The 12,884-nt window shown below is 41.2% G+C and overlaps 1 protein-coding gene across 5 annotated transcripts in view; it reads left to right on the top strand.

Moving 5' to 3' along the window:
* ppp4r4 (protein phosphatase 4, regulatory subunit 4) overlaps window positions 1–12,884 on the top strand; it is a 208,441-nt gene that overhangs the window by 166,292 nt on the left and 29,265 nt on the right. For 4 of the 5 annotated variants that reach the window (XM_038774809.1, XM_038774789.1, XM_038774816.1 and 1 more), the window contains 5 exons: window positions 5,033–5,177; window positions 6,342–6,383; window positions 6,493–6,567; window positions 10,155–10,206; window positions 12,247–12,352. In XM_038774809.1, the coding sequence (XP_038630737.1) occupies window positions 5,033–5,177; window positions 6,342–6,383; window positions 6,493–6,567; window positions 10,155–10,206; window positions 12,247–12,352 (420 nt within the window). The remainder of the gene's footprint in view (window positions 1–5,032; window positions 5,178–6,341; window positions 6,384–6,492; window positions 6,568–10,154; window positions 10,207–12,246; window positions 12,353–12,884) is intronic. The other variant, XM_038774802.1, reaches the window with a different exon arrangement.

Here is a 12,884-nt window from a genome sequence, read left to right as displayed (position 1 = left end):
GCGTACCACCAGGATCTGTTCTGGGGCCGTTGCTGTTTGTCATTTTTATAAATGACCTAGAGGAGGGCGCAGAAGGATGGGTGAGTAAATTTGCAGACGACACTAAAGTCGGTGGAGTTGTAGACAGTGCGGAAGGATGTTGCAGGTTACAGAGGGACATAGATAAGCTGCAGAGCTGGGCTGAGAGGTGGCAAATGGAGTTTAATGTGGAGAAGTGTGAGGTGATTCACTTTGGAAAGAATAACAGGAATGAGGAATATTTGGCTAATGGTAAAATTCTTTGTAGTGTGGATGAGCAGAGGGATCTCGGTGTCCATGTACATAGATCCCTGAAAGTTGCCACCCAGGTTGATAGGGTTGTGAAGAAGGCCTATGGTGTGATGGCCTTTATTGGTAGAGGGATTGAGTTCCGGAGCCATGAGGTCATGTTGCAGTTATACAAAACTCTAGTACGGCCGCATTTGGAGTATTGCGTACAGTTCTGGTCGCCTCATTATAGGAAGGACGTGGAAGCTTTGGAACGGGTGCAGAGGAGATTTACCAGGATGTTGCCTGGTATGGAGGGAAAATCTTATGAGGAAAGGCTGATGGACTTGAGGTTGTTTTCGTTAGAGAGAAGAAGGTTAAGAGGTGACCTAATAGAGGCATACAAAATGATCAGAGGGTTAGATAGGGTGGACAGCGAGAGCCTTCTCCCGTGGATGGAGGTGGCTAGCACGAGGGGACATAGCCTTAAATTGAGGGGTAATAGATATAGGACAGAGGCCAGAGGTGGGTTTTTTACGCAAAGAGTGGTGAGGCCGTGGAATGCCCTACCTGCAACAGTAGTGAACTCGCCAACATTGAGGGCATTTAAAAGTTTATTGGATAAGCATATGGATGATACGGGCATAGTGTAGGTTAGATGGCCTTTAGTTTTTTCCATGTCGGTGCAACATCGAGGGCCGAAGGGCCTGTACTGCGCTGTATCGTTCTATGTTCTATGTAACCGGCCCAATTCTAATGGTTGGAGACAATTGGTTACCTCATGACCTATGGCCTTGTTGGTGCCCGTGAACACTGCATGCTCCCTCTCCAGGGACACCCGACCACGAACATAACCGCGGAAAAGAGGCAGTGGTTACCTCATGACTCTTGGGCAATAAGCTCCCCCGATTGAGGGGGGGGGGGATTGTTAACCTTTCAGCTGTATAAATAGAGCTGGCCAGTGCGGTATCAGCCAGAGAGCGAGAGAACTGATGGTGAACTGCTGGTGCTGCGTAAATATTGCTGCAAATAAAAAATGCTTTCTGTTTGATTCTGTAAACTCGTTCTGGACTCTTCGTGGCCCTTATTATTACAAAATAAATCCGCACTAAACAGGAAATATATACAGGTACAATACATGAATAACACAATCACGAATTATCAACCCCACTTAACCCGACCCTTCAAAATGTAACTAAAACGAAGCAGCTGATGGTGACCAACTCTCTGGTTCCATTTTTATCTATCTAATTCTAACTAGAGTATCGCTTTCAATGGCTCCTCTTCCTGCTGCCTCAACTCTGGTGTCCCGCAAGGATCCATAATGATAGCTCTTTCCAACTTTTAATCTGCATACTGCCCCTTGATGACATTGTACAGAATACTGCCTCCTCCACAACCTCCTTTGACTCCTCCACTGTTGCTAAATTATCAGTCGGCTTAGCCAACATCTTGACACCAGCATGAGCTTCTGATCATATGTTTCTACAATCAATAATACCAGCTAAGATTTCGTAACATTGTCCAACCTTGCCCCTGTTTCATCCTATCTGCTCATTCATGCTTTTGTCTGCTCAAGCCTTGATTATTCCAACATACTCTTGGCTGGTGTCCCCAATTCTGCCCTTCATAAACTTGAGGCCATGCAAGGCCCTGTTGCCTGTGTCCTAATTTGAATCTAGTCTGTTTCTCCTATCACCCCTGAACTTGCTGACAAAGTCAAAGTATTGATATACAAATTCTCATTCATTTGTTCAAATCCCTCCATGATCTAGCCCCTCTTTATCTAAATTAATCTCCTCCAGCCTCATAATCCTCAGATATCTGGGCTCATCTGATTCTGGCCCCTTAATCACCTCAATTTTAATTGCCGCACCTTACTGATTCTCCTGCTCTTGGTTCTTCACTACTCCCTCCTTCTGCCCATCACCCACTTCTTAATGCCGGCTTCTCCATCCAGATCCCCGCCATTAATTCCAGGGTGTGGGTATTTGGTGGGATGGGGGTTGGGGGGGGGGGGGGGTGGAGAGTGGTGAAGAGAGGATGGAGCGAGAGAGGGGGAGCAGCAAAGGGAGTGGGAGAGTCAGTGAAGGGAGGCAGCGAGGACAGTGTTGTGCATCATTTCTGTCTTTGACTTGCGTCGTCTTTAATGTAGGCAGCTGCCTGGGAGGTCACTGTCAGTGATGTCACAGGCGCTGACCTGACATATGCACATGTGCAGGGAGTGCACCCTCAACAATTGTGCCGTTCACAAACACATCCTTGGGTTAAAAACTCATTTCCACATAGTTCTGGACATAATGTTAAACATTTTGATGATTGAAGGTTTGTTAGAATTGAGTTTGAATTTTGAAACATGATTTGAAAAAACATTCCAAACCAAAACGGAAGCAACAATTCCAGATGACAGAAAAGTGGAAAATATTGTGGGTTTGATGAAGCTATAGAACATTTTGATAAAACGTTTTTAATTGCAAAGCTTAACAATTTTGAAAATGTAAAAGAAACATTCTTACAAAATAGACTACGTATGGGCTGCTGAGATGCTGTAAAATACAATATATAGTTTCACAATTATATATTTCATATGGCTAAAGTTTGTTGCCACTTACCAAAATTTAGTCTGTGCTGAATTTGCCTCTGATGAATACCTACTTCCAACAACTACAACTTTATTTTAGAGAATTAATTGTTCTAGAAAAAGATAACGGTGTTGTTCTTAATAGTATATAAATGGAGGTGGTTAGATTATTTGTTATTTGCAAAGAGAATTTCAATTTATATTGGTAACGCTCATTGTTTTTGTAAGCCATCAACTTTAGGCTGTAAAGGGCAATAATGCTAAGTAGAATGATATTACTGTATAAGATGGGTGAAAGTTTTGATTACTGATTTTAAGGTTTGAATTGTTCATATGCTCGTTCACTGGTGTCAGCTTATCTTTGAGATGAACAAAAAGTAAAAATGCTGCTGATCATGTATACTGAAACGAAAACCAAATTACTAGAAATATTAGGAAGCATCTATGAAGTACAATCTTACAATCCTGACACGGAATCCATATCAGAATTGTGTTTAGGGGGGAAAATTGTATTGCAAAAATGTTTTCATTATTACAAAATAAATCCGCACTAAACAGGAAATATATACAGGTACAATACATGAATAACACAATCACGAATTATCAACCCCACTTAACCCGACCCTTCAAAATGTAACTAAAACGAAGCAGCTGATGGTGACCAACTCTCTAAAGAAAGAAATGAATGGCTGTCATCTCGAGTAGAATCCTTCTACCGACCCTCTAATGGTGTATTTGACCTTCTCTAGATACAAGAACTCCATTAGATTACCCAACCACACTGAGGCACTGGGCAGAGTAAGGGATCTCCACCCCAGCAGAATTGTCCTCCGGGATTTCAATGAGGCAAAGGTGACGACATCCGCCTTCACCCCGTCTGCACCACCGGCGTGTCTGAGAAACCGAAAATTTCCACCAACGGACGAGGCGCTTGTTCAGTATCAAAATCCCAGACATAGTGCAAAAGAAGGAGACCCAGTAGCTTAGAAGTTGAGGACACGGCCAGAGCATATGATTCAGTTCCACGTGGTGCACAGGGCACATCTGACCAAGACGAGGATAAGAGGTTTTTTTCTCGGGGGTGGAGGATAGGTACCAATTTCTCCTGGGCAGTCGAATCACACCCATATCTGAATTGTTAACTTGTTTATTGTCGCCTGATCAGGCGGTGTGTTTCCAGAAATTATTTTGGTTTTGTAAAGTATCCTACTTGGGAAATGAGCAGAATTGGAACACTCAATAATCCAATATGCTCGGCAGACATTATCTTGGAGTACGATGGGGTGATGGTTGCCCAGAAATCCTACTTTTTAAAATAAGTATTGGAGGATAGTTCTAAGCCTGTAAACCAGTGACCTAATGGGCAAGATGGTTCTGGCTGACAATTATCAGGGACATTCACAGTGGTATGTGCTAGTAAGCTATATGGCCATAATTAATTGAACTACAACACAGTTTGGGATTCCTCAAGACCTATCCGGCTTGTGCAATCATAATGTCTCTTTCTAGCGAGAGAAGGCCCACTCCATTTCTGACAAATGGAAGTTCCATTGGGTATAATTCTTGATAGTTTGGTTTGGAGAATGTTGGATTAAGTATGGTGATGGGTTCATGCCAGCTGGCCAAAAATAAATTACGGTGCTAATTCTAGGTTTACGGATGGTGCAGCTGTAAATGCAGAACTTATTAGAAAGCATCATCCATTCCATGTAAGTACAGTTATAAATTATAAATAAGTTCCCCAACCACATTCTCTGGACTGGCATCTAATGATGGTAAATTATACACCAGTAATTACAGGTCTGTGTATTTAAAATGAATCATAAATTATCTCTCTCAGAAGCTCAGCAAAGATACCCTCCCACTGGTGTTCTTATCCTTTAACCCAACAATCTAAAGCAGCATCAAAGGCTGTAAAATCATCTCATCATCCTTTGCCCACCCCATCCTACCTCCAATGCCACCCCCTGCCAGATGCACAACTACAGTAGATCTCAGCATGCCAGACCATATATCATCTGAGAAAATGTCCATTTGATGACCTAACTGAATTGTAGAAAACTATTTGGAGTTATTTTCATTGTGTGGCTTGCATTTTGTTAGGTTACAAAGCATTTTGAAAATTCAAAGTTTTTGTTCTAAAGGGCACTAGTGCTGGTGGTGTGCTGTAACTCTCAATATGTGGTTTTATGTTTATTCTTCCAGGATTAAATTCTGTTACATGCTGCCAAAATTGAAGTCTGCATTGAAACTGCCTGCTGACAAATACCTACTTCAACAACTAGAGCTTTGTGTTAGGAAATTACTGTGTCAGGAAAAGGACAAAGATGTCACAGCAATAGTGAGAATTGTATGTTTGCTGCTTAAAACATTTTTGAGTATTCTGCGGTCGGCCTTGAATCATTACAGTTGAGATTGCATTTTTTCTATGTGGCTAAATAAGTGGATTATTTGGAAGGAAAGCGGGCTGCATGGTGGCACAGCGGCTAGCACTGCTGCATCTCAACGTCAGGGATTCGGGTTCTATTCTGACTTGGGCGACTGTGTGGAGTTTGCACGTTCGTCTCCCCCCATCTGTGTGGGTTTCCTCCAGGTGCTCCGGTTTTCTGCCACAGTTTAAAGATGTGCAGGTTAGGTGGATTGGCCATGCTAATTTTTTTAAATATCTTTATTCAACCATTTTACACAAAACACCCCCCCCCCCCCCCCCAAACACACACACACACACACACACACAACTCTACCCCATAGCAGCAACTCGGTCTCCAAAATGCAAAATAAACAACCCCCATCTCTGGAGGAACCCTCCTCCGCCCCTCTCAATGCAAATTTGACCTTTTCCAGGCCAAAAACTCCAGCAGGTCTCCCAGCCATACAAAGGCACTGGGAGGAGAAGCTGACCTACACCCTAACAGGACCCGCCTGCGAGTAATCAACGAGGTGAAGGCCAAAACACCGGTCTCTGCTACCGTCTGCAACTCCGGCAGGTCCAACACCTCGAATATGGCCTCTAGGACACCCGGCACCAGATTCACATGCAGAACCTCAGATAAGGTGCTGAAAAACCCGACCCCCCCCCCCCCCCCCCCGCCCCAAAAAATACAGGACCAGAACATATGGTCCTGTCTTTTGTACAATTTATTCATTCAATAAACAGTCACTTTGGTAGGAATTACTGGTGTTGTTTTATTCACATTTTAAAATGGCAACCACCCACATTGGTAGTTCACGTTTTATACTCGCCGCATCCACCTCTGCTTTTGGAAAGATTTTGAAGGCTTCAAAGGTCACTTTATATGTCACGATCTATGGTAACCTCCTATCAAATGCTATATTGCTAACGTGACTCTAAATTTGTTGGTTAGGACCATTTGGCAGATGGCAAGGGATTATACTGACTGGAAGCAAAAGTGGAAATTCCTGAAGAAATTTTAGAAATTAATTTAATTTAAAAATTGTTTTACCATTTAAATTCAAATACTGCTAACACAATTAATTTTACTCTTGTTTTTAGATCACGCTGGAATTAGATCGAATGGAAATAAGCATTGAATCTGTAAGTTTGATTTTGCTGTCGCTTTGATTAACAACACTATTATTCCAGAAACAAATTAAGCGATTCATTTACTAAACAAGAAGGATTTAACGTTATTCTTCTCCTCAAGTTTCCCAAAAGGTTGCAAGAAAAAGACTTGCTAGATCACAAAAAGGAAAAAGAAGAAAATTTGCTCTTAGAAATGGTAATGTCTGCTGAAATGTTTGTACCTTTTTGAATGAGAGATTGTTGTTTCATGTTAATTGCATTTATATCTTTGCTTCTTTTTGTATGACTTTCAGGAAGCAGGAATAAGCCTGATCTGTTGATACTGAAAGTTTAATTATGTGCACCTAATCTGCAATTCATTTCAATCATTTGGCCTCTGTTCTATTGAACGGTGTTTTTAGTATGTAACTTTTGGATAGTTTTGTTTTAAGCACACTCGGACGTCTCGCAGAACATGTGGCTTAAGGGTTTGGTGCTGATCTGATGATTCAGCGAGCGACCGTATCTTGCTTCAATACTGTTTTACTCTTAACATCAGCTTTGCGTGGGCTTTGGTATAACAGCCCTGTTAAAACCCATGGTCATAAACGGACTTTTATTGTCATATCTTGTACTTCATAGTAAACAAAGAAAATAGAAACGACACAACAAGAAGATTCAAGTTCATGCATATTCCACTTGTATTTTTAACTGGTGTTTACAGAAAGATAATGGGCAAGACTTTGCTGTCAAAATAATCCAGGATTTAATAGCACTTTTCTGGGTAACTGGTACGGCAGCTTCAGTTGAGGAGCAGATGGCTGGTTAAATATGAGCAACCAAAGATTGTTATCCAAGATGCACCACTCTACCATTAGTTTCGTCCTTGGCCACCATTTTTGTTTGGGAGCTTTGTATATTTGATCATTTAAATGTCTGGCTGGAGGACTGGCCCCATCCCAGCCTGTTGCCAAGGGGCTGCCTCCATGGCCCCAACCACTGAGGAGCCCTGGTGGCCGAAAATAAAGTCTCAGCCATTCTCCTTTAATTGGTCTTCAGAGGCTCTTAATGAACCATGTTGGGTACCCGCCATTTACAGGCAGGTAGGTCCATCCCAACCTCTCACCTCTGGGGGAAAATGGCCTGCAGCACTCTGGGAACCATCATGCTGGCTGGTGGGCCTATTTTAGTGCCCACTTGCTTTTATTATCGCTTCATTGGGGGCTGAAGATCCAGCCCATGGAGACGATAGTACGAGTGCATTCTCTCCAATGGTTCAATGTCAGCACTTATGCTCCATGCAAACCTCCTTTCACCTCTCTTCATCTAATTTTGCCTGCATATCCTTTTATTCCTTCCTCATGTGAATTTCTAGCATCCCCATAAATGTGTCTTTGTTATTAGCTTTAATTGCTGCTGTGACACCTTGTTTTGTATTCTTATCACTCTCATCTTCACCAAATCAGCTCTGGCACTGGAAATTGACTATTACAAATATGGGAGGCTCATTCTTTCAGGTTTTTCAGGGAGATGTGAAAAATGTCATTTATTATTTTTTTCTTTTTTTTCCCCCCTCTTTCAATCCAATATTTATTTTTCTCTTAATCCTTCCTGTGTTTATTTTGAAATCCTTAAACCTCAATGGTTAAAGAGAAAATCTGTTTGTTTTGTTCACTCAGGCCCTAGATGCCCTGTTTCCCTCATTGTGCTGTTATCAGCTCGTACTTTCAGTAACCTGGTGAAGAAAAATGTTTTGAGCAAAAGGGTAGAGGGACAAATCTACATATACCATTGGATGCCTTGCTATGACAAGCTCTGGCCCATTAACTTGAGATGTATCATCACCATGTGTTATCCTTTCACTCTCTTCCCATAGGCATATAGGTAAAGTCGCCATAGTCCCAGATGACCATAGGTTGCTTTCCCCTTTGAAGGGGAGAGCGGACTGGTGATGGTTTAACCTGAGGACCACCACACCTCAGGCGAGGGCCAAGGTTGAGAAGGCAGGTCTTCATGAATAACCTTCATGAATAGGAATGTATGAATACAGAGGCATGCTTACATTGATGAAAGTTAACATTTACGCATTTCAGGTGGTGAATCTGATCTGGCATCTTTCCAGTGTACCATGCTCGACAGGAGACGTATGCTGCTTGTTAACAGGGCAAGAAGCCCCTTCAACCATTCAGATTGAAGAAACCTAATTTAGAAATGCAGAGTCTAAACAAGGAAAAATAACTTACAGTTCAATTGTGTAGATAAAGTGAAATAAAGACTAAGAAATACAGATGTTATTAAGGAAGAGAGATAGATAAATGAGACACAGTTTTAAAAAAAAAATACTCCCAAACGCTAATGCTCTCAGAGAAAATATTCCACAATTGAAAAATTCTTATTTCATGGCCAACGAGATTGTCCAGCAGTAATTATACCATAAGAACATGAGAAATAGGATCTGGAATGGACCATTTGACCCTTTGAGCCTGCCTGCTTTCCAACTAGGTCATGACTGCTCTTCTACCTCAATTGCACTTTCCCACACTATCCCTGTATCACTTAATTCTCATATTACCCAAATAATATTTCAAGCTCTGTCGTGAATTTATTCTATGACTGAACAGCCAGAGATTTCTGGAGTGGGAAATTTCAAATATTCACAACTCTTTTTAAGTCAATAAATTTCTGCTTATCTCAGCCTTAAATAGCTGACCCCTTATTCTATATCTCCGTGTTCTGGATTCCCAGCCAGGAGAATCATTTTCTCAGTACCTGTCAAGCTCTTAAGAATTTTATGCTTCAATCAGATCATCTCTCATTCTTTTAAACCCCATCACGGCAGCACGGTAGCATTGTGGATAGCACAACTGCTTCACAACTCCAGGGTCTCAGGTTCGATTCCGGCTTGGGTCACTGTCTGTGCGGAGTCTGCACAACCTCCCCGTGTGTGCGTGGGTTTCCTCCGGGTGCTCCGGTTTCCTCCCACAGTCCAAAGATGTGCAGGTTAGGTGGATTGGCCCTGATAAATTGCCCTCCGTGTCCAAAATTGCCCTGAGTGTTGGGTGGGGTTCTGGGTTATGGGGATAGGGTGGCGGTGTTGACCGTGGGTAGGGTGCTCTTTCCAAGAGCTGGTGCAGACTCGATGGGCCGAATGGCTTTCTTCTGTACTGTAAATTCTATGAAATGGAATACAAGGCTTGTTTACTCAAATCTCACTCCATATGATAATATCCTCATCCCAGGAGCTAGTCTAGTTAAACTTTGTTGCACACCCTCCAGTGCTAGTATATCCTTCCTTGGGTAAGAATACCAAAACAGAACTAGTTCACACCATTCATTTTTGCTGATGGCAACATTTGGATTTGCATGTTTAACTGCATGTGCAGAGTCCAAAGGTTGCTGTCATATTTCCTCTAACTGGGAGTGTTGATTGCCTTGCCATTATTTTCATTGTTAGCTCTTAGATTCTCATCCAGTTTCTGGATTTATTTGCTAACTGAGAAATAGCTAACGGTAAATGACAAAGCTCTTTCTGTTGGGACAGAGAGTTGTAGAGCTCCACAAGGATCTGCCTTATCTGCAAACACTGCTTTCCAAGGTTAAGTAATAGAAATGGGTGGCATGGTTTGCTTACTTTAGATGTGAGGGATTAATTCTACAAAACATTTTTATGGCATAGAACTTACGTTAGGAATGGTTTAAATGACCTTCTCATAAGGTAATTTCTATTCTTGCAATTCTTTTCTGCATATTTTCTTTATACTCTTAAGAATTTCAAAAAGTGCACTCTGATATTTCACTTAACAGGAAGACATGGAAAAACGGGGCGAAATCAAGTCAATGAATGAAAAGAAATTACGTGAGTTTTTTTTCTCTGAATTGATCTAAACATTTTGCTGCTGAACATATCATGCAAAAATTGTCTTTGTAAAGTTATCTTATAAATTAACTCCCCTCTTGGCTATCCATAACTTGTCCACCATCTATAAGGTTCCAGTCAGGATGTGATTGAATACTCTTGACTTGCCTGGATGAGTGCAACTCTAACAACACTCAAAAAGCTCACCATCCAGGTCAAAGCAGCCTGTTTGATCAACATCTCATTAACCACTTTAAATGTTTCCTTCCCCCACCACTACAACAGTGGCAACTGTGTATACCACCTACAAGGTGCACTGCAGCAACTCACCAAGGCTCCTCAGACAGCACCTTTCCTCCATGTGCCACATGGAAGGAAAAGGTCAGCAGATACTTGAGAACACATCACCTGCAAGTTCCATTTCATCCTGACTTGGAACTATGTTACTGTTTGTTGGATAATTATAGAGGGTGGGTCCTTTAAAATGTAAGCTAAAATGATTCTTGAAATACTGAATTTGTAGAAATGTGAGTAAATTATAATTGTTTGAATATTGACCATGACTGTCTCAAATGTTGCAAATAATACACTACAAGTTCTGATAGGAAGGTACATTCGACAAACTTGAAATAATATCATAACTGAGACCAGGCGTGACGTAGGGAGTTTGAACGTGGGACAAAAGTCGTGGGGCAGTTAATTAATTAATTTGGAGTAATTGATTAATACCTAATTAACCAATCGCCTGTTAAGTGACTGTTAAATAACTAAGTAAGGGTCTAAACCCAGATAAGGATTCCTTTAATCCGTCCAACTGATTAGCAGTGAAAATATAGCCGCCAGAGAATCCTAAAAGGATTGGTAAAAATTAGTTTTAAAGGCCTTGTTAAAATGACTTTTAATTTTGTAAATCTGAAGTCACTTTTATCTTGTAGTTTTTTTGCTTCCACTTGTTGGTGTCTCAAGGACATTTTGAGAGGAAAAAAAAAAACATTTTCCAGTTAATTTTGTGTGAATGTACCAAAATGTGTTCTTAAATAAATAAACTTTGCTTTATATTCATTCAACCGGACTGTGACCTTATCTATGAGCGAGAGATAAGGCAAATCTTACTCTATTCCTTCACTGCCGTTGGGTCAAAATCCTGAACACTCCCTCAACAGCACTGTGGGTATACCTGCACCACAGGGACTGCAGTGGTTCGGGAAGGCAGCTCACCACCATCTCTTCAAGGGCCCTTGGATAGGTAACCGATGCTGGCCTTGTCATTAAGGTTTCAGGTCCCAGGAACAAATATAAAATGACACTATAATAACTTCAGTTAATTGGCATTTTATTTGTTTGTTGTAGAGCAGCTTTACTTTTGCCAAGCAGCCAAGTCATGTGTTAAGCAACCAAGGCACGTACGCACTTCACATGCTGGATGGCACTTCCCAATCAGATAGTAATCTTAACCAATCTCCAACTCTCATTCTATAGCTGTTATCACCCAAGATTTGATGGTATCCTTTATTTGTACGACAAGATATGCATTGATATGAAGGAAATCTCAGTGATATGAGTACTTTAAAAAAAATAAATTGAGAATACTCAATTCTTTTTTTCCAATTAAGGGGCAATTTAACATGGCCAATTAACCTACTCTGCACATCTTTGGGTTTGGTGGGGGCGAAACCCACGCAAACATGGGGAGAATGTGCAAACTCCACACTGACAGTGACCCAGAGCCGGGATCGAACCTGGGACCTCAGTGCCGTGAAGCAGCAATGCTAGCCACTGTGCCACCGTGCTGCCCTATGATATGAGTACTTAACACAAATCAGTTACAACTCAGATTTTTAGGGAGTAATTTTCTATTATGGATTGTTATAAAACTGAAGTCTAGAAATGTACTGAAGCACAAAAGAAATCTCAATTTGCAGTGTTCTCAAAAGTACTGCCATCCGTTTGTGTTATTTGTAACATCCCCCCCCCCCCCCCCCCCCCCCCCCCCCCCCCACTGCTGACATTAACTTATTCCATTTTGATTTTCCTTACCAGTTTCATCTTTTAACAAAGATGGGAAGAAGAAGACTAAATTAGGTCGTAGTCGTTCACTTGGTGGTCGAGTAGCTCCACCAAAGATCACCACTGATAAATCTGCAATGTAAGTAAGGTAAAATAAGGAAAATATCTTGAGCCTAGATGGAGATTATAAACTTCATGGTCAGCTGCAATTTTCCACTGCCAAAAAAGACGTCAACTCCAGTCATTCTGTTTTGATATGGGAAATGAAATTTTCTAATCTAACCATCAGCACCACCTAGTCTTCAAATGTAAAAACTGTATCCAGTGGAAATGAAATAGAGAACAAAATATTTATCAGAGTAAATATAAATGTCCACCTGTGAAAAATGTTTCTGGTTTACTTTTGGGAGCTTTTATCCACCACAATGTCAATTATGGCACCTGGGATGGGTTATTTACCATTTCTACTGATTGCATCGCAATTTTTAATTTGATCATTCACATGATTTGTGCCTGGGTAATTGAATCTAGTTTCAAATAGATGCTGGTTTCACTTTAGTGAATGAAATGTACACAATATGCACAGAAGTACAACTCAAAATTCCAGGCAGTAAGAACAGATGTCTTAACTGCAAGTAGTATTATCAACAAATATTTTTATATCTTGTATG

Source organism: Scyliorhinus canicula, chromosome 2, assembly GCF_902713615.1.
Source record: "Scyliorhinus canicula chromosome 2, sScyCan1.1, whole genome shotgun sequence".
In the NCBI taxonomy this organism is placed as follows: domain Eukaryota; kingdom Metazoa; phylum Chordata; class Chondrichthyes; order Carcharhiniformes; family Scyliorhinidae; genus Scyliorhinus; species Scyliorhinus canicula.
Note: the sequence above shows the minus strand (reverse complement) of the source record. Positions and strands in the feature narration are given on the sequence as shown.